The sequence below is a fragment of the Typopeltis vanoorti genome, chromosome 10, assembly GCF_054136105.1.
Source record: "Typopeltis vanoorti isolate ZY-2024b chromosome 10, IOZ_Tvanoo_1.0, whole genome shotgun sequence".
NCBI classification, from domain to species: Eukaryota; Metazoa; Arthropoda; class Arachnida; order Uropygi; family Thelyphonidae; genus Typopeltis; species Typopeltis vanoorti.
This window is the reverse complement of record NC_143558.1, coordinates 119,600,265-119,623,830: the sequence shown is the minus strand read 5'-3', so window position 1 is coordinate 119,623,830 and position 23,566 is coordinate 119,600,265. Positions and strand designations below refer to the sequence as shown.

At 34.6% G+C, this 23,566-nt stretch overlaps 1 protein-coding gene across 3 annotated transcripts in view; it reads right to left on the bottom strand.

The window, feature by feature from the left end:
• LOC150102740 (ribosomal RNA processing protein 36 homolog) overlaps positions 1-23,566 on the bottom strand; it is a 111,345-nt gene that overhangs the window by 31,777 nt on the left and 56,002 nt on the right. For all 3 annotated transcript variants that reach the window (XM_090399222.1, XM_090399221.1, XM_090399223.1), the window contains exons 6-7: positions 21,693-21,759; positions 4,295-4,399 (exon numbers count right to left, since the gene is read on the bottom strand). In XM_090399222.1, coding sequence (XP_090255348.1) covers positions 4,295-4,399; positions 21,693-21,759 — 172 coding nt within the window. The remainder of the gene's footprint in view (positions 1-4,294; positions 4,400-21,692; positions 21,760-23,566) is intronic.

The following is a 23,566-nucleotide window of genomic DNA, read 5'->3' as shown; positions in this document are numbered from 1 at the left end:
CTATTTTCATTGTCTTTGTCTTTTTATTGCTGACCTTCATACCATATCTATTACAACAGCTATTCAATTTAGTCAGAGAATCTTGCAGACTTGTAGCAGATTTATTTAGAAGTATAACATCGTCCGCATAAAGCAAAGAGTTGACATTAACATCTCCAATTTTGATATCACGTTTAATACCACTTTCCTTCATAATGTGATCCATATAGATAATGAATAACAGATGGGATAATGTACATCCTTGTCTAACACCAGATTTAACATTAAACCATCTTCCTGTACTTCTTTCAATTCTAATTGCTGACTTACAACTCAAATAAAGACTAAGTATTGCTTGATATAATGCCCCATTCACACCATATAACTGCAGTGTATTGAATAGCTTCTCTCTTGGCACCTTGTCATATGCCTTTTCCAGATCAACAAAACTTAAATACAGATCTTTGTTATATTCCCATGCTTTCTCGACTATTTGTCGTAAAGTGAAGATCTGATCCTGACAGCCTCTATTTCGCCTGAATCCAGCTTGTTCTTCACGAAGCTTTTCTTCCACAATTCTTCTCAACCGTTTCTCAAGTATACTTGCATAGATCTTGCCAGGAACACTCAATAGGGAAATACCTCTGTAATTCTCATATGCAGTTTTATTTCCCTTTTTATATATGGGTACTATGAGAGCTCTACTCCAATCATCAGAAATTCGTCCCTCTGTCCAGGCTTTCTGAACTATGCAGTGCAGCCACTGTAAGACTCTTATACCACCATACTTCAGCATTTCTGGTCGAATATCATCTACTCCTGCTGCTTTTCCACATTTGAAGCCTTTGATAGCTTTTTCTACTTCAAGTATGGATATGTATTCCTGACTGCATGCCTGGTCAGTGTTTTTTACCACTGTGCTGTCATCACTGCTTGTTTCATTTAGCAGTTTTTCAAAGTAATTACTCCATACTTCAAGGATATCTTTTTCTCCAGTTTTTATGTCACCTTTATCATCTATAACTCCTTTTACAGCACTCTTTCCACGATTCCTAAGCTTCTTCAACAACCTCCAGAATATTTTGCCACCTTCTTGATATTTATTTTCTATATTCTTGCCAAAGTCCTCCACATGACTTTTGTTTAGCTAGTTTTTCACAGTGTTTAGCATTCTTGCATTTGTCTCTGTATTCTCTAAGAGCACAAGCTGACTTATTTGACAGGAACGTTTGATATGCTTTCTTCTTTTCCTTCATTGCCTCTTTAACTTCCTGTGTCCACCAGGGAGTTCTGATTTTTTTATCCTTACAGACGACCTCACCACATGCCTCTCTGGCAGAATCAATCAATGTTTTCTTCAGAGTTTGCCACTGAATCTCCAAGGTTTGATTCCTGTTCTCAAACTCTTTCATTTTTTCTTCAATAATCTTTGTGTATTTTAGTCTACAGTTCACATCTGAGAGCTGCTCAACTTTTATTCGCTTTAAAACTTTTTTACATGTTATTCTTTTCAATATGAAATTCAATTTTATCCTGCTCAAGACTAAATAGTGATCACTTCCAATTTCAAATCCTCTGTACACTCTGGTGTCCTGCACCAGGGAGAAAACATCACTATCAACAATAACATAGTCAATGAGACTTTTCTTATTCCTAGCCTCTGCTCTCCATGTGAATTTGTGCACATTTTTATGTTGGAACATGGTGTTAGTAATAACCAGTCCATGTCCTGAGCAGAAATCCAACAGATATTTGCCATTATTATTAGCTTTGCTCTTTTCTGCAAATTTTCCCAAAATATTTTTGTATGTCTCACAATCATTTCCTACTCTGCTATTTAGATCCCCAACAAGGACCAACTTTTTATTTTTCATTGTGTCAGTTGCTTTTTCTAAAGCCTCAAAAAATTCCTCCACTTCTACCTTAGTAGAACCTTCTGTGGGACCATAGTCACAAATCAGTCTCATTGTCCAGTTCCCCATTCTCATATTTGCCCACATTACTCTACTTGAGACTGCCTGCCATTCAAGAATATTAGCCTCGTATTTTGTGTTGAATACTATGGCTACTCCTTCTTTTCCTTGATTGTCATTGCCTGAATATAACATTTTGTATTTATTGCTCAGAAATATCTCACCAGTTTTGGTCTTTTTTGTTTCAGTCACCCCTATTATGTCGATCTGGTACTTATCTAATTCCTCAGCTAGCTCCATTTCTTTGCCATTCAGGCTTCTTACATTGATAGTACCGATCTTTAAGTCTGGTGATGTTGAGTTGGGGTTTATTTTCAGATTTGTTCCAGTAGCTGACTTTTCGCTGTTCGCCCTGTTTCCCTGACGAAAACAACGGGAGCCTTGTTTAACCGGGCGACGCCCCAGCCGGCATGAAATTTTGTCATGTTGTACCATCATTCTATATATTGGTTTAACCAATTAAGAATACAATTTGGTCGGCTAAATCCCAAATTGCCAGCCCATCCTAGGCACCTTGTTATATGCCTTTTCCAGATCTACAAAACGTAAATACAGATCTTTATTATATTTCCATGATTTCTCAACTATCTGTCTTAAACTGAAAATCTGATCCTGACAGCTTCTATTTGGCCTGAATCCAGCTTGTTCTTCACAAGCTTCTCTTCCACAATCCTTCTCAACTGTTTCTCAAGTATACTTGCATATATCTTACCAGGAACACTCAGTAATGAAATACCTCTGTAATTCTCATATTCAGTTTTATTTCCCTTTTTATATATGGGTAATATGAGCTCTACTCCAATCATGTGGAATTCATCCCTCTGTCCAAGCCTTCTGAACTATGCAGTGCAACCACTGTAAGACTTTTATACCTCCATACTTGAGCATTTCTGGTCAAATATTATCTACTCCTGCAGTCTTTCCACATTTCAGGCTTTTTCTATTTCAAGTATGGATACGTATTCCCGACTGCATGCCTGGTCAGTGTTTTTTATCACTGTGCTGTCATCACTGCTTGTTTCATTTAGCAATTTTTTGAAGTAATTACTCCATACTTCAAGGATATATTTTTCTCCTGTTTTCATGTCACCTTTATCATCTCTAATTCCTTTTACAGCACTCTTTCCTCCATTTCTGAGCTTCTTCAACAATCTCCAGAATATCCTGCCACCTTCTTGATATTTATTTTCTATGTTCTTACCAAAGTCCTCCCATAACTTTTGTTTAGCTAGTTTTACAGTGTTTGGCTTTCTTACATCTGTCTCTGCATTCTCTAAGAGCACAAGCTGACTTATTTGCCAGGAGCTTTTGATATGCTTTCTTCTTTTCCTTCACTGCCTCTTTAACTTTCTGTGTCCACCATAGAGTTCTAATTTTTCTATCCTTGCAGACAATCTCACCACATGCCTCTCTGGCTGAATCAATCAGTGTTTTCTTCTGGGGTTGCCAATGAATCTCCAAGGTTTGGTTCATGTTCTCAAACTCTTTCATCATTCTCCTGGAAATTTCAAAATTTTCAGGACAAACAATTCCTTCCCACTAGACTAAGAAAGAATTATAAAAATATTTAGGCACTCAGAGTTTTAAAGATAATCAATCTTTGAAAACTTCACTTTTTAAGATATTGATCGGCCATGGAATCCTATGGATGGAAACAGCACCTTCCGCTGCTCAAGCTGTGTGACTCAGCAGTTGATGTTTGCTGTTCAATGTCAGTAAAATGTGCAATTAGTTCCTTATTTTTTTAATATGAGATTTAGAGGAAAAATACGACTAGAAACCATGCAAAATTAGTAAAAATTAAGTCAGAAAGGATGTAATGTTTTGTATTTTTTTAATACAAAAAAATGGATAGGGATCTAGAAAAAACATCACTAGAAAATATATATGGAAAGTAATTGAATGCTTTTTTCTAAATGAAAGTTTAAATCTAGAGAAAGAAACATAGAAATTTCAGATTGCATGATTAAAAAAAGATGAAATTAAATGAAAAGCATTAAGAGGAGTTCCAAGAATGTTCTAACAAGCAATCAGAAATATTTTCCTTCTTTAATAAAAAAAAGAAAGAAAAAAAAAAAATGTAATGACTTGAATTAGCATCATCACAGAGAATATGAAAGCTTTCTACGATGCCAACATTAGTGTTGTCATGCAAGAGCTGAGGAATTATGGACTGCAATGATAAGAGGTTGTTAATCAGAAATTATTCATGAAATCTTAAATGTATTAGCATGTCATAACATGTATTATCCCATCAAGGGAATACTACATAGATGATGGTGTTTCTTTTGTAAATAATTACCAAAAGCAGTGTCTAAACCAACTATATATGTCACACTTACCTGTTTTTCTCTTAGCTTTATATTTTTTAAAAATGAATAGTTTGCATTGAAAATGGTATCATTAAATTTTCCAGCTAATCCATCAAACCTTGGGTCTCTGGAAAACTATCAAGTACAAAAGTAATCAAAATGACATATTATTAGCATTTAAAAATTTTTACATTTTTAAATGAATGAAAATGTAAAATTACTTCTATCTTATTCATTCAAGAAAATACAAAACATTTCTTAATTATAATGTACAGATGAATATAAGCGATGATGCAGGAAATAATAAATGAATATAAATTTATCAAATGGAATTTTTGAGCTCAATTATATAATAAGAGAATTCTTTACTGAATGTGCAGCAGGCTTCTGCGCTAAGTTAGCTATAAGTTCAGGGATAAAAATCAGGACTTTCAAAACAGGCCACTTACAAAGCATATGCTTATTTTTATTTTCTTTTTACACTGTGGACAAACCTATAAGAGTGGTTGTTATTGGATAGCAATTTTTCCTCAAGTGAAATTCTAGAAGTAAAAAAAATGAAATTAATGAGATAAAGAATACATGCCAATGAAAGAGATCACAATGTAGATCAAATTAATTGCCATATCAGACTATTAATTAGGTTCCTATGATGCCAGCTGCTGATGATGGTGATCACATCATAGGACATCATCAGTTGACAACACACACACACTGATAATACACTGGTGTCCAAAAGCAAAGGAAGAACTACATTTTTACTTATATATGAAAAATTTTTCATGACTACAGCCAGATATGGACATAAATTTATTGCTAGCCTACTAATAAATTATATTACACAAAAAATGTGTTATAAATTTCGCACAAATAAATTGTAATACATTTTTGGCAAAACGTTACAAATTTCCTAAGGATGCAGTTAAAGAATTAATGTAACAGTGCTTACAGAAAACTATGTGGAGAGACATTTCAGTATGGAATATATCCATTCTGAACTGCAATGCAGCTCTCACAATGTCACACCAAACTTAGCACCAAGTGATTTCACGAGATCTTGAAGCAAATTGGCCCACTCCTCTTTCAGAGAAAAGGACAAGGTTGTTTGTTTTCTGAAAAGGAATTTTGAGCAGCAATGCATCTCTCTATTGCATCCCAAACATGTTCCATGGGAGTGAGATCTGGGGAGCATGCTGGCCACTTGATTTGATTGATTAAACTGGGTCTCCAGAAGTATCTCCACTACTTGTGCACAATGTGGTGTGGCACTGTCATTCATAAAAATTAATTCTTCACCTACAGCACCACGGAACAACTGAACATGATGTTGAAGAACTTTGTTGCAATATCGTTAACCAGCCATAGTCCCCTTTTTGTAGCTTGATGTGTCCACTAAGCATAATGCCTCCCCAGGCCATGACCCCAGCACCACCATATCTATTCCTTTCAAGAACATTCTCGTGACAGTAGGCAGTGTCACTTTCACACCAGATCAAGTGTCATCTAAAGTGAGAAAGGTGGAGATTTTTCTGATTGGGCAAAAGGCAACAAAAATATTTAGTAGTTTTAAAACTTTTGCTACGCATTCACTAATGCCTTGCATATAAGGAATAGGAATACGAGTTATTTCTTCTGTATTTGAAGAGGTAGAGATACGAAAATTGCTAAAAGCTCTTTTGATGAACCAATTCTTATAACCATTAGATAAAAAAGTTGAAAAAATATGTTACAATTCTATCTTTAATAACTCATTTGAAGAACATAAGGAGTGGGCCCGATGAGCCAGTGTTTTAATAGTTCCAACTTTTTAACTGGGATGGTGATGAGATTCAGCATGGATATGACGACCTATATGAGTCTTCTTCCTAAAACAGAAAAATGTCGGTTACCACCTGGTTGGCGAAGAAGTAAAAGATTTAAAAAGGCTAACTGTTTATTTACTTCTTCCTCTAGAGTGAATTTGATCCTTGGATGAAGCTCATTTAATTTAGAGAGAAACTGTTGTAATTCATAAGAAGAGCTTTTCCAGATAGCAAAAATGTTATCTACATATCTGAACCAATGAGGTCTAGGTGAAATGTTGTTAAAAATACGTTGTTCAAAGTATTCTAAAAAGAAGTTGGCGACAGCAGGAGAAAGAGGATTGCCCACTGCTGTTCCTTCGATTTGATATAATTTGTTTTTAAAGGAAAAATAACCAGAATGTATTACAAAATCAAATATTTTAACAATGTCAGAAGGAAATTCTTGTTGTAGTAATTCAATGCTGTCAGACAAAGGAACATTATCTTATTTTGGACAAACAGGAAGATCTGCTTTTATTCGGCTAGAATAACCAAATTAATTTAAACAGATCTGATGGTCTATGGCTATCCCCTTTGTGGGAGATAGTACTTTTTAAATCAGCTAATCTTTCCAAACCTTTTTTTTTTTTTTTTTTTTTTGTATGTGTGTATATATATATATATTATGCATATATTATTTATTTAATTATTTTTATTTATTTCATTTTTTTTTTTAGTATTTTTAATAAGATAGGAAATTTAACAACCTTTTTTTTTTTTTAATCTTACATTAGCTACTTAGGTGGAATCTTTTGGAATTGTCAGTTATTGTTCCATCAGCTTTGTACTGAAGATGAAAAATAAAAGTATCAAGTTGAAATAGGATCAAATATTGAAAAAGTCATGAAACAGGACAGGTCAAAGATATTTTGGCTCATCTGCAACTGAAAAAAAAATGATGTACAGATTAAAACAGCAAGAAGAAGTTAAAGAAGACTAAACAGTTTTTTTTATACATCTAGTGCAAAAATGACTGTTTATGATTCTTCAACTATCTTTGTGGACCACCACAGAAACGGTAAAAAATCTGCATTTACAAAACTGATAATGAAGTGAGATAGCCATAGCATCAATGATTTTGTTGGACAACTGTTTGGCATTAGAGATTTATGAAGAGACATGCATGTTCAAACTAAAATAGTGAAAAAGATACAAGTATGAAATGCAGATTTTACCATTACAGAAATCTCTAAAGAAGAAATCACGTTTTCAGCTTAGTAATGTGGAAAGTTTAAAACATTCGATGGACATTAAAGGTTCTAAATCAATCATGATTAAAACTTCTGGCATGAGTAAATACATTACACTGCTGATAATGCATGTTGTGCTGATGACACAAAACTTTCTCCCTTGTTAACATTTAAAAGAAAAATTATGCTTAATGATAAAACTCTTGGGTGATGTAGGCAAAGCATACTGGAAGTATATACGTCTGGAAGGGCCACTTGTAAATAAGAAGGCTGCTAATTGATATACCTGGCCAACAGCAGGTATATCGATGCAGGACTATCATAGTACCTATCTAAGAAAAATAAATAAATAAATAAAAATAAACTGAAAATAAAACTAATGTATAATTATGAGGAATTTCTGTATTGAGTACTCCAGGTGAGATTTATACAAGCATGACTGAAAAAAAAGGTTAAGAAAAATAATGGGGGACATGGTCAACTGGGCAACAAAATAATAGATCAAATATGCAATGCTATTCTATTGATCTACTAACCGTAAATTTAAATAATATTTTTTGAGAAACAAGTTAAAAGAACAGTATAAACATAAAATTTGAAAAATCTTGCTTATAATTAAGTTTAAGAACTTTAAGGCTCCTTAAGGATATTGACAAAAGAAAGTTAAAATATTTTGGACACATTGAAAGGATGAAAGGAGGACTTCTCAGAACAGTAATAGAAAATAAAGTTCCTGGAAAAAGAAGAAGGGGTAGACCATGAATGAGATGGATGGATGGATGGTGTGTGTGTGTGTGTGTGTGGAGCAACTAATATTCAGAGAGTTGAAGTCTCCAGAAAAGCAAACAACAGGACTACATGGCAAGGACTGGTGTGGCACATCACTGAGCATCGGAGTGACCATACGGCATCTGTGGATGTCCAGTGAACATATAGATAGATAATTAAGTTTGTTTTTATTGTGTAGAATTACAGAATTGTATAGAAGTTAAATTGAAATTTTCCGTACAAAAAAACGAGTCAGCTAGTTAATAAATATTTTCGTTTATATCATAATAAGAATATTAATTTTTGGTCGTGAAAGTCATCCAATGTGGAGCCAAAGCATGAATGAATTATTTGTGAATGGCACATTTTTACTTTCTCCCCCTAACCTAATAATGACCTAACAAATTGTTCACCTACCTACAGAATAAATACCAAATACTGCTCAATCATTCTCCCAACATCTTCGAACTTTTCTTAACTCCTTGTGGCAACTGTTCATAACCCTGTCTGTGTTTCTATTTCTATAGACAGCCCTTCTCCAAACCATTCTCAGCCTCATATCCCATGGTATTAAAATGGTACCAAATGGGATTACCTTCAGAATTTCAGTCTCTTTTCCAAGGTCTGATTATTGTTTTTGCTTTCCTGATCCAAGCACTTGCTCCCCATTTAATAAATGAATTTAAGCAATACTTAGTCTTTATTTGAGTTGTAAGTCAGCAGTTAGAATTGAAGGAAGTACAGGAAGATGGTTTAATGTTAAATCTGGTGTGAGACAAGGATGTACATTATCCCCTCTGTTATTCATTATCTATATGGTTCACATTATGAAGGAAAGTGGTATTAAACCTGACATTATACTTCTAAATAAATCTGTTACCAGTCTGCAAGACTCCCTGACTAATTGAATAACTGTTGTAATAGATATGGTATGAAGTCAGCAATAAAAGACAAAGATAATGAAAATAGGCAGAAGCATTGAAAATATCAACTGCGTTGAGAACCTGTGGAACAGGTAAAACATTTCAGCTACTTAGGCATGATTTTTAGTGAAGATGGTAAATTAAATATGGAAATAGACAACAGAATCAACAAATCTGGTATGGTAGGAAGTCAACTGAATAAATTCATATGGAATAAGAAAGAAATTAGTCGGAACAGTAAATTAGCTGTATACAACTCAGTGTTCAAACCAGTTTTAACTTATGGATCTGAGAGCTGGGTCAGAAGTAAAACACTTGACCAAAGACTAGAGACTGCAGATATGAGAGTCCTGAGAAAGATTAGGAGCATGAACAGATGGCATCAATGACAATATCATATTAAAAATGAGGATATTAAGAAAGAACTTGACATTGTCAGCATTAGCAGAGCTAATCTCAGGTGGTATGGTCACTTAAAACAGAGGAAAGATTAGCAAAACAAGTGTTCACTACCAGGTTGGCAGGAAAACGACCCAGATATAGGTGGATTGATACGGTAAAAAGTGCCTCAGATGATAGAAATATAAGATCTGATAATGTTGGAGTCTTGACAAGTAGCAGACTGATTTGAAGAAAAATTGTAGATAGGAAGTTAGTAATGATGTAAATTTTTCATGTAGTACTATCATATCCTGTACACCCCTTGAGGGTACATGGCAGGAATTTGATGATGATGATTTATTCTTACCCAGATAAGTGTCATTATTGGGCACTCCACTCAAAACCACTAGCACTTATTTAATGGACAAGCTGGTGTTGATACATTATTCATAACTTATTTTAACAGTATTAACAACACCAAACATAATAATATACATCTGTTATAATTATAAAAATCAAACAGATATTGGATCCAGAATTATTTCAAAGCAAAATGTAGCAACTATGGAAGTTTCGTAAAAATAAGTTGACACCAAAGAGCTTATAGAAATACACCTGCCGGCATTTACGAGTCACCCTAGTGCAGATCACTTTAGAAAACATGAACACTGCCCAGGCATCTATATATTCACTTTCTAATTTGGTCCATTTTTTGATAAGGTTTCACTGGCCTGACAGCTGTTTCGAGTTGGTTGGTTCTCTTCAGAGACCAGGCAGAAACCTTAAGAGAGCAGAAACTCTCTTTCAATACTAACGAACTTATGTCAGAGAGGTGTATTTATCATAAGCGAACTCTTGGTCGGTGCATAAAAGTATTTACTAAGATAAAGAGGCAAAAGGCTTCAGTTCGGTGATGCAAAAATTATAAAAATCAAGTAGATATTGGATCTAGCACTATTTCAAAGTCGAATGTAGAAAGTATGGAAGTTTTGCAAAAAATAAGTTGACCAGAGAGCTTACGGGAATACATTTCCCAGCATTTATGAGTAGCCCTAGCACAGACCACTTTAAAAAACAAGAACTTGAACTCATAATTAAAAAAAAACTGAAGTAGCTTATGAAAATCCAACTCAGAAGCAATAAAGGCTAAAAGATCTAACATAAGTCGTTAGAAGGAATTAATGTATTTTCAAGAAGAAAATTTCTTGAAATTAGTTAATTCTTTCCAACGACTTATGTTAGATCTTTTAGCCTTTTTTTTTGCTTCTAGTTGAATCTTCATAAGCTATTGGTTTTTTTTTATTACTTTATTTTTTAAATCATGAGTTGAAGGTTTTCCTGCATTGATAACTCAGCCGATGTTGAAGTAACTGAATCTGAAGTTGCAGTATTCTCATGCATGGAACCACTAACTTCAGTTGAATTTTCCGTTTTTCATCATCATCAAATTCCTAACATATACCCTCAGGAAGTGTACAGGATACTATGATAGTACTACATGAAAAAGTTCATCATAACTAACTTTATATTGAAAATTTTCCTCCAAATTAGCCTATCTGTCAACATTTCAACATTATGAGATATTACGTTTCTCTCTTCTAAGGCAATTTATGCTGTGCTAAACACCTACATCTTGGTCTCTTTCTGTGGATCTTTTTCTTTAACTTTTTTCTCAGTTAAAGGGTTAATATCCTCATTTTTAATATGATACTGCCATTAATACCATAAGTTCACATCTTCTCAGGACTCTCATATCTGTGGTCTCCAGTCTTTGATCAAGAGTTTTATTTCTAACACAGCTCTCAGATCCATAAATTAAAATTGGTTTGAACACTGTCTTACATACAGCTAGTTTACTGTATTGACTAATCACTCTCTTATCCCATATAAATTTATTCACTTGACTTCCTACCATACCAGCTTTGCTAATTTTGCTGCCTGTTTATAAATCTAATTTGCCTTCTGCACTAAAAATTGTGCCTAAATAGCTCAGATGTCTTAATTGTTCTATAGGTTCTCCATTTAGGATGCAGTTTGTTTTCAACCTTTCTGCATATTTTCAGCCTTTTTTAATGCTGATTTTCATATCAAATTTATTACAACAGTCATTAATGGAATCCTGCAGACCTGTACTGGATTTATTTAGGAATATAATATCATCTGATTAAAGTAAAGAACTGAGATTAACACCTCCAATTTTGATATCAGGTTTAATACCACTTTCCTTCATAATGTGATCCATAAAGATTATGACAAACATTGGAGTAATGTACACCCTTGTCTCACACCTGATTTAACATTAAACCATCTTCCTGTAACTCTTCCAATTCTAACTGCTGATTTACAACTCAAATAGAGACTACGTATTGCTTGATATAATGTCCTAGTTACACCATATAACTGAAATGTTTTGAACAGCTTTCCACTTGGCACCTTGTCATATGCCTTTTGCAGATCTACAAAAATTAAATACAGATCCGTGATTTCTCAACTATTTGTCTTAAAATGAAAATCTGATCTTGATAACCCATGTTTGGCTGAACCCAGCTTGTTCTCTCTCTTTTTAATAAGTCAATGTTGGCTTTTAAGATGGTTATGTAAGCCCTAGTATTTCCACCAAAGACTTTGATTTTTTTTTTTCCCAAGTGCTATTTGCATAGACTTGCATCTCCCACTTTAGTACATTTAAAATAATAGTGCAGTATATTTTTATTCATACCTACAAAAAATCCCTTTTTCAGTTCTATCCTTTCATCAAATATTAAGTTAGATGAAATATTGTAATTCTTACCTTAACTTTTCACTATTTGAAGAAATATGTAAATAACTGGCACTACTCACTACTCACTGCTATCTGAACTCGGAACTCTATATCTTAGATTATGATTTTGTGATTAATATATAGTGTAAAAATACTTGGATACTTAAACATGTTTTCCTGTTTGATCAGGAAAACATGTTTAAGTATCACTTTCATCAAAAGCAAAGATTGTAAGGGGAGGGGGAAACTATTTCAGAATATACTGGAAACCAATAATTAAGGGAAAATCTGTATTTGGTTGGTATAATTAAACTAAATACTAAAAAGAATAATCTTGAATGGCAGGGGCAATATCAAGTAGAGTGATGTGGGCTAATATCAGAATGGAGAAATGGACAATGAGACTTTTATTTGTGCTTATGTTCCCACAGAAGGTTCTAATAAGAAAGAAGTGAGGAATTTTTCATGGCATTAGAGAAAGCAGCTGACACAACGAAAAAGGAAAAGTTGGTCTCCTTGTTGGAGATCTAAACAGCAGAGTAGAAATGATTACCAGAAATAGAAAACTGTTTTGGAAAAACTTGGAAAAAAGATCAAAGCTAATAAAAGTGGCAAGCCTGGTGGATTTCAGTTCATGACATGAACTAGTTATTACTAACACCATGTTCCAACATGAAGATGTGCACAAGTTCACATGGCAAGAAGACACAAGAAATAAGAAAAGCCTTATCGACTATGTCATTGTTGACAATGATATCATCATGATGGTTCAGGATACAAGATGGCAGCTGACACAATGAAAAAGGAAAAGCTGGTCCTTGTGGAGATCTAAACAGCAGAGTAGGAAATGATTACCAGACATATAAGAATGTTTTGGAATAATTTGGAGAAAAGAGAAAAGCTAATTCACATGGATAGAAGATGCAAGGAATAAGAAGTCTCACTGACTATGTTATTGTCTACACTGATGTTTTCCCAAAGTTTTGAAACAAATCAAAGTTGAACAGCTATCAGATGTAAACTGTAGACTCAAGTATAGAAACATTATTCAAGAAAAACTGAAAGAGTTTAAAAACAAGAACCAAACCTTGGAGATTCAGTGGCAAACACTAAAGAAAACTTTACCTCACCACATGCCTCTTTGGCATGTGGTGAGGTAATCTTCAAAGATAGAAAAATCAGAACTCCATTGGGATGAAGGAAGTTAAAGAGGTAGTCAAGGAAAAGAAGAAAGCATATGGAAAGTTACTGGCAAATAAGTCAGCTTGTGCTCTAAGAGAATACAGAGAAAAATATAAGAAAGCGAAGGAGCGAGTAAAACTAGCTAAATAAAAGTCATGGGAAGACTTTGGTAAAAACATAGAAAATAAATGTTGAAAGTTTATTTTTCACTTGGTTAGAGTATAATAAATTTAGTTTAATCCTTTATCCAACTGTGAGCAAACAAAGTTTGCGCCTGAAAGTATCTTCAGGACTGGGGTAAGGTGGTACAACACCAGGGCACTCCTTGCAAAGGTGGAGCAAGTTACCAACACTCCTATCTCAGTATCTCCCATAATGCAAAACACATCTCCTTGCGGATATGTCTAATGTTATGCATTAAGGGAAGGGCCACAACCCAGACTAGTTTCGACCTTTATTGAGGTCTCTTCAGTGGGAGGCCAGGCCCAGTAGTGGAGATACCAGGCAGAAGCATTAGTAGGTCATCTCTACCTATCGGAGTTGCCAAATTTATTAAAAAAAGAGTTACACACCATTTGGCAACTCCGACAGGTAGAGATGACCTGCTAATGCTTCTGCCTGGTATCCCCACTTGGGCCTGGCTCCCACTGAAGAGACCTCAATAAAGGTTGAAACTAGTCTGGGTTGTGGCCCTTCCCTTAATGCATAACATTAGACATATCCGCAAGGAGATGTGTTTTGCATTATGGGAGATACTGAGATAGGAGTGTTGGTATCTTGCTCCACCTTTGCAAGGAGTGCCCTGGTGTTGTACCACCTTACCCCAGTCCTGAAGATACTTTCAGGTGCAAACTTTGTTTGCTCACACTTGGATAAAGGATTAAACTAAATTTATTATAGAAAATAAATATCAGGAAGGTGGTAAAATATTCTGGAGGTTATTGAAAAAGCTCAGAAATGGAGACAAGAGTACTGTAAAAGAAAGTAGAGATAATAAAGGGGCATGAAAGCTGAGGATAAAGATATTCTTGATGTATGGAGTAATTACTTTGAAAGATTGCTAAATGAAACGAGCAATGACAGCATGGTGGTAGAAACCACTCAACCATCTGGAATATATATATATATATCTGTACCTGAAGTAGAAAAAGCTATCAGAAACCTGAAATGGCAGCTGGAATAGATGATATTCAACCAGAAATGTTAAAATATGGAGGCATAAAAGTTACAGTGGCTACACTGCATAATTCAGGTATGGTCAGAGGGTGGAATTCCATTGACCTTTGTAACTTTGGAATAGAGTGCTCATCTATAAAAAAAGGGAATAAAGATGAATGTGAGAATTACAGAGGAATTTCTCTACTGAGAGTTCTTGGTAAGATTTATGAAAGCATTCTTGAACAACAGCTAAGAAAAATTGTGGAGGAGAAGAATACATACATTTTTATTCACTTCCATTATGCATTCATGGGCTGTATTGTTCAATGTGCTGTCCTTCCTGGTATGCCACAAACTGCATCCTTTGCACAGTGTGTTCAATGGCAGAATGCAGATGGTCAGGATTGATGTTGCACACATGATGTATTATGCTGTCTTACAATGCTAGCAAGTTATCAGGATGATCCTGATGAACCATGTCTTTGAGAAATCTCTAGAGCCAGAAGTAACAAGGAGTCAGATCAAGTGAATGAGGTGGCCATGCAGTGGGAAATGGCTTCCCTGAAATGCTCTCAAAGAACCCCCTGTACACATCGACCAATATGTGGAGGGACCCCCATCTTGCATGAAAACAACTGAATTCACGTACAGGTGTTGCAGTAGCTGTAGCATAATAAAATTGTTTATCATATTGCGATACCTCTTGGCAGTAACTGAGCAGGTCATAGGACCCAACTAGCAAATGTCCACAAAGAAGAATGGTCCAATAATAAACAAAACTGTAAACTGGCACCAGATAGTAACTTTGGGTGAATGCAAAGGAATTTGTTGGATTGCATGCGGGTTTTGCATAGCACATACCTAGGTATACATAGTTCCGTTCATGTGAAAGTTAGCCTCATCACCCCCAAAAATCATCCATGGCATAGTAGCATCCAACTCCACTCATGCAAGGAATGTTAAAGTGAATGTCAGTAGATAGATTTTCAAAATCCTGCAGCTGCAACTCTTATGTCAGAGTTATCTTGAATGGGCAGAAATGCAGTATCTTCCATGGATTTTTCCAGACAGTTTGTGTAAGGAACATCCATGTTCCTTAATACAGTATGTGCATTACAGAAACCAACACTGTTATTCATGACCTGCTCCACAATGGCAGTAACTTGTGAAATGATTAGATTGCAACCTCTGCCAGATCTCTCAATGATCCCATTCTTCAAAATGACTATTCATTCAGAGAGATAGTGGACCTTGTTGACATTTGCTCAGGTGATGAAATTGGGAGTGAAGCAACAACATTGCAATTGTTTAGTTAGTACAGCTTCATGAGCAAAGCACCTTAGGAAAAGGTTAGTGCTATCACTGTGGATGGCATTAATAACCAGAATGAAAGGAAAAATCCCATGTCCAAAATTTTAAATCCTCCTGACACCTGCTGAGTTGCATGATATGCGAATTCCACACATTTGTATATACAAAGCTCCTGGTGGAAAATTTTGAAATCCCTTCCAGATATCGCTTTCACATGATGCACAATGTATTCCTGCCAAAGATCACTGGATGACACTCCATAAGACCTTAAACAGGGATACTTTATTTTTGATTGCCCTGTATATTGGTAGCTTAGTACTAAAATGAAAATGAATAGTGAAATATATAGCAAAAAACATCTCTCCCAAAAGAGACCAGGCTTCATTGCAAGCAAAACAGTTTTATTCTAACATTACATATACAGCATATATGGCCAATGCACTGTATTTGGTGACAACTGGTGTAATCACAGTATTTAGTGTAATGAGAAACTGAAATTTGTGACACTATAGGGAAAATCATCCTTCTACAGTAAAATATGGCTCAGATGCAAGCCAAGCAATGCAGACATTTTACTGCCTAATAACCTATTTCAAAGTAATTGATAAGAGTAATTTATTTATTCATATAAATTTATGCAATGCAAATTTTCAAAAGCAAATAATGTTTTTTTTTCTAATTCTTTTTTTTTTTTTATGACTTGAAATACATATTACATCTGGGATTTTCTATATCATTATGATAGTTAATACTATTTTTAGAAATAAAGGTCAACCGAATTGAAACTAGCATGCCAAATATATTTATCAATTTGTAAAAATGTGTCCTTTAGATACCAAATGGACATGTTATATGATCAAGCAAGCAAGTTCCCAAATGACAGACAACTTGTGCAAGACACAGCTTGGTATCACGTTAACTTTATGAGTTAAAAATATTACAAAGTGAAATTAATCACAAAATATTTGAAGTAATAATGCAAGGAGTTGGACTGTTAACATACGCTTGTGGATATACAGAAGACTCATCAAGCTTTGAGCAGTTTATTCAAATAAGGAACTATATTTTACAAAATTAGTCAGCAATAAAATTACTACAACATGCATTAAAAATGTTTTGGATTTACTGAAATACCAGTAGAAAACACCAAATTTGCCAGTAAATTTGAAGGGATTTAATGCCATTTAGTGGTAAATGAGTAGACTGGTTTAGTACTGCAATCTCAAAAGAAGATACTTTTGTTTACCTGGGTTGGATTTTTTTTGCTGCTTAGTAAAAAGTCTAGTAGAGGCTAAAGCTGAGTCTTTATACTCACCAAGTAGTGTATAAAAGGATAGGCAAGATATTCCCAAATCTCTATCTATACACATCAACCCACTGATTACCTTGATACTGACACAGTCTTAAGTAGACAGTCAAGGTAATCAATTAACTGAACCTTTTTTGTTCTCTTTTTTTAAATTTCATTTAAGAGTAATAAAAAAATAGCCTTGTTACACAATAATATATTTCTGAATATTTTAATCAATCACATCATAAGGGTTGCTTTTATATATGTAAAATAATAAGAGTGCAATGGCCATGCCATACTACTATTATAGTTATTTTGCTTAATGCTTTAGCATTCAGAATAAAAGCTGGATTACTGTCACATGACAATTAAAGAATTTTAAATGTAATACATTATGTATAAATATCCAACAAGAAGTTACTGTCATTGTTGTACAATTATGATAAAGCAACTAAGGGTATGAAGCAAGTACAGTAACTGCTTATCTGACCACATCAAGAAGGAAAATTGCTGTTCTGATATCTGAAGTACAATTAAATGGTGAGGTACCAGAAGTTCGTTATATGCAAGGGTTGATTTGGCAGATTACTCTACATACATTTAATAACTGCAGGTGTCCCTACCTAATTTTTGTTTTATAGGGGATTTGTCACCCAATGAGGTTTGTCTTAAATGCAATTAACTGTATATTTTCAGTGAATAAACTTTCATTGTGAAATCATCACAAGTGTTAACTTTTGACATGCTGCAAATAATCTGAATGTTTGTATTACTTATGAGTCAACAAGTTCTAAAAATGCTACCAGTTCTGTGGAATGCTAATAAAACACAAATATACAAGCTCTTTGCTGACTGTCTTTTCAAGTATCTAAAAAAAAAAAAGTTGATCACACTTCTATGCAACCATTGGATTTATTCTTAACTTTATTGCCTATTATATATACAAAAATAGTTCAAGGGGAATAAATAGAGACAGTGATTGCGTGTAAATTATATTGATATCTTTATTACCAGAGTTTTAGCATGCAGTTAAAAAATGCTGTAACAACTTACTTTCAGAAGGGATAATAGCAATCATTTAATGCCTACCAGCAGGACCGGCGCATAGTATTTTTCTTGTGTGTGTGTGATTAATGTTCGGCACCTTTCCAAAAAAGTTTTTTTTGAATAAAAAAAAGTGTGAATAAAATGAACAGAAAATGAAAAACAAATGAAAACCGCTTTACAGTATAATGTTACCTACGGATTAGTCCTGCTTATACAAATTTCTTCAAGTTATATAAATTTTCAAAATAATATAAAATAGTAATATAAAGTTAAGAAATTTATTCAAATATTCTTTACATTAATTTTACTAAAAGGGACTCGCCTGGCTTTAATGTGTCGAAATCCTGTCGCAATACATCAATATTGATAGACTGAGCAATATCATTTTCTATTGAAATTAGTGCCAAACCATTTAGTTTTTCTTGACTCATGCTCGATCGTGGATAGTTCTTTATTAATTGTAATTTAGAAAATGTTCTTTCTCCCTTAACAACTGAAACAGGCAAAGTCAATAGTATTCTCAATGCAATCAGTGAATTTGCAAAGAGTTCTTCAAGGTTGTTGTCATAAATCCACTTCAAAACCATTTCTGGTATACTATTTTCTTCAATTTTTCTAGATAATAATTTCAGCTCTATTTGCAGTTCTTCTGCTTCAATGTCCTTGTTTTCTTTGTCACTTAATGCTTTTTCTAATGAACTACATTTTCCTTCCAATTGTTGGTCTTCCATGTTATCACATTCTGTAATGTTGTACAAAAATTCAAAGGGCTCCAAAACGCTACTAAATGAATCAAAACACTCCTTCATTGAAGTAATTGCTGTTGTGAACAAAATGTCAAAAAATTTGGTTTTGAATTTACTTTTTGCATCAATGGGCTCCGGGGTATCTGGTTCCTCGTCAAAGAATTTCTCTCTCTTTCGGATCCGATTATCTAACTCAGGACTAAAATCGTCTGTTAAATCCGCATCTATTGCGATGCATTTTGCTTGGGAAATATAATTCTTGAAGGAATCTTCAGATTTATGGGAAATGAGAAATTCAGTTGTCTTTTTCAATGCAGTTGCTGCTGATTTAACATTCATGCTTTGTGATTGTAACAACTTGCTTGTACAATCGATTTCTGTAAGTACGTCGTGCTAGATCATTAAGCCACAAATGAATTCAAAACTATCTAATTTTGATGCGACTGATTCAGCTGTTATACGTGTAAATGAATCTTTTCCCAACTGAACGCCTTTTTTTTAATGCAGAATAAATACCTTTCAATCCGGTCTTCAAAGTACTAACAGCATCAACATGGCTTTCCCATCTAGTATCGTTTAACGATTTCACTGTCAATTTACAATACATGGACTGAAAAATATGCCAATGCTTTGTCGATTCCAAAAAAAAATTGTAAATTATTTGAATGGTTGAAAAAAAATTAACAATTTCAATAGCTTCATTTACTTCATCAACAACGACTAAATTTAAGGAATGACAGACACATGGAATGAAAAAGGCTCTTAGATTGATATTTGCAATTTGAGACTGCACACCGTTTCTTTTACCTCGCATTTTGGCTCCATTGTCGTAGCCTTGACCACAAAGATTCATAATAGAAAAATCACTTTGTTTCAAAGAATTTAAAATTTCTTTGGTCATCTTTACTCCAGTTGTTTCTACAACGCTAATAAATTCCAAAAAACTTTCTTTAATTTCCACATTGGCATTGTGACCCTCAGCTACTTTTTCGATGGATGTAACGCACAACAATGGACATCTGTTCTTTATGACTTTGATCAGGTGTACAATCCACAATAATTGAGAAATACATTGCATTTTTGATCCAAAATCTTATCCTTTGTAGCTTTGGTGATCAATAAAATAATTTCCTTCTGGATATCTTTTCCCAAGTAATGAGTCTTGTGTGGATTTTCTATTGCCCGTTTTACATGCTTTTCTAAGAATGGATCAAATTTTGAGAACAACTCGACCAACTTTAAAAATATATCATTATTTTCGGTGAATAATTTATCTCAAGACCCTCTAAATGCCATATTTTCTGAGGCCATTGTTAAAATAACTGAAATTATTCTCTTCAGCACTTCATCCCAATGTTTTACTTCACTCAAACATAATTTGTTCGTCAGAGAATCAAAGTTTGACCTCCGGAAAGTCGTTTTTTTAACTCAGTCTACCTTCCATAACAATTAAAATGCTAAGTGCTTCGTTCATGTCTCTTCAAAATCAATGTCATGTGTCCCCAATCATTTGTGCCAGCCTTTGCTAAGGTAAATTCATCACTACTAAATATTTTGCAACAAAAAACAGAACGCTCTATCTAATTTGGTTGAATATACAAGCCATGTTCTATCCACTAATTCACCATTTGCTGTTTTTCATTGGAAATATATTTTGCTAAATGATCGCCCAACACGGTCTTTCGGATAATGTTTAATGTTAGCTCGTGCTTGCCCTTTCAGTACTATCTTTTCAATTTGAAAATTCTGTAAGTTTTTTGGCCAATCCGCTACATTTTCAAGATCAGAATAGCTAGTCATCACCACAGCACTCGTTTCTACATCACTATTTGAACATTCTCTTTCAAACACTACGTCGATTGAGTTCCCATCATCCTGTTTAGTTGCACTTGTACTAGTATTTGATTCAATCTTAACGCAAGTTTCATCATTTTCAGCTCCAGGTCTCTCAATGGTTACAATTCCACTATCATGCTTAAGCTCACTTGTGTCCATTGGTTCGATAGTGTGAACAGAATGATCCTTGTCGTGCCCATCTTGCAGAAAACTATGCAGCGTTCTGTGATTCTTTAATTGCTCTATCAGCCTCTTTTCTCGATTCTGTTTATTCTGCCAACCAGACAATTTTCTCTTTCGATCCATATTTCAGGTTAAGAAGTGGATTTCCTGGGTTTTTTGGAAAATTTAAAAATGGGTACAAAAATTAGAGAATGATAAAATTATGAAAAATGCAAAAAATATTTTTTATTAAAATAACATAAATTTGAAAATAAAGATAAAATTACCGTCTTTTAAAAATTTAAGAAGGAAAAATATTGATTGGTATTAGATGTTATATTGGTGTTTCATTAAAATCTTTATTGTTTATTATATAATGTGAAAACCTCCCAGAGCTTTACCCAAGCACTATTCTGTACCATTCGTTTTTGTTTAAACTCTTATCTCATATTCTGCAGCACCTGTGTATATTGCACACGCCACCAGCCGGGCCTGCCTACCAGTATCAACAATAACTATATGTCGTACTATAAATGTGACAGATTTCATGGTATTTAAATGCAAATGGTATAGCTATTATCAAAAATTCTCATTTAACATAGTAGACAGGATTAATTCTATCTACATAGTCTGCTGTGTTTGTCATTAATGCATGTATTTTCTGATGTTTCCATATTAAATGTACCATCTAATGCATGAAGAGTAGTAATTCAATGTAATACACACCTTTGATAAAGACTTAAGTGTTATAAAAAGCAAAACAACTAGATTTTAATAAATAATTATTACTGTGGGATAAAGAAAAACATTAAAGGAGGTTCACCTTACTTTTTGTTTTACTTGAAACACATCTTGAAAACACGACACTGGACTCTTGGAAGATATCTCTCTTGGTCTGTAAAATAACATGCATTACTGACACAATGAAGAAATTATTCTTCAATGTGATAAAAAAAAAAGAATTTATGAAAATTAATGGTCTCCTGGGTTTCTTGGGAAAAAAGATGAGGAAGCAGTGGAGAAGATTCAGAGGTGAGTGACCAAGATTGTGAGTGGCCTGTGGAATGTTTCCTATGAGGATAGATTGAAGGTGTGTGAACTGCAGAAGTTGGTTGATAGGAGAAAGAGAGGGGATATGATAGAAACATTTAAGATGCTTAAAGGGTTTTATAGGATAGATCCAGGGGAAATTGAGAGTTTATTTTTCACTTGGTTAGACTATAATGAGTTTAGTTTAATCCTTTATCCAAGTGTGAGCAAACAAAGTTTGTGCCTGAAAGTATCTTCAGGACTGGAGTAAGGTAGTGCAACACCAGGCAACTCGTTGCAAAGGTGGAGAAAGCTCTCATCACTCCTATCTCAGTATTTCCCATAATGCAAAGCACATCTCCTTGCGGATACGTGTAATGCTATGCATTAAGGCAAGGGACACAACCCATACCGGTTTCGACCTTTATTGAGGTCTCGTCAGTGGGAGCCAGACCCAATAGTGGAGATACAAAGGCAGAAGCAATGAGAGGTCATCTTAACCTATAGGAGTTGCCAAAGGGTGTGCAACCTTATTATTAAATTACTCCGGATTCAGAGAAAGATGTTGAGAGTTTATTTTTCACTTGGTTAGACTATAATAAGTTTAGTTTAATCCTTTATCCAAGTGTGAGCAAACAAAGTTTGCGCCTGAAAGTATCTTCAGGACTGGAGTAAGGTAGTGCAACACCAGGCAACTCGTTGCAAAGGTGGAGAAAACTCTCATCACTCCTATCTCAGTATTTCCTCAGTAACTCCTATAGGTTAAGATGACCTCTCATTGCTTCTACCTTTGTATATCCACTACTGGGCCTGGCTCCCACTGACGAGACCTCAATAAAGGTCGAAACCGGTATGGGTAGTGGCCCTTGCCTTAATGCATAGCATTACACATATCCACAAGGAGATGTGCTTTGCATTATGGGAAATACTGAGATAGGAGTGATGAGAGCTTTCTCCACCTTTGCAACGAGTTGTCTGGTGTTGCACTACCTTACTCCAGTCCTGAAGATACTTTCAGGTGCAAACTTTGTTTGCTCACACTTGGATAAAGGATTAAACTAAACTTATTATAGTCTAACCAAGTGAAAAATAAACTCTCAACATCTTTCTCTGAATCCGGAGTAATTTAATAATAAGGTTGCACACCCTTTGGCAACTCCTATAGGTTAAGATGACCTCTCATTGCTTCTGCCTTTGTATCTCCACTACTGGGCCTGGCTCCCACTGACGAGACCTCAATAAAGGTCAAAACTGGTATGGGTAGTGGCCCTTGCCTTAATGTATAGCATTACACATATCAGCAAGGAGATGTGCTTTGCATTATGGGAAATACTGAGATAGGAGTGATGAGAGCTTTCTCCACCTTTGCAATTGCAATGAGTTGCCTGGTGTTGCACTACCTTACTCCAGTCCTGAAGATACTTTCAGGCGCAAACTTTTTTGCTCACACTTGGATAAAGGATTAAACTAAACTTATTATAGTCTAACCAAGTGAAAAATAAATTCTCAACATCTTTCTCTGAATCTGGAGTAATTTAATAATAAGGTTGCACACCCTTTGGCAACTCCTATAGGTTAAGATGACCTCTCATTGCTTCTGCCTTTGTATCTCCACTACTAGGCCTGGCTCCTACTGACGAGACCTCAATAAAGGTTGAAACCGGTATGGGTAG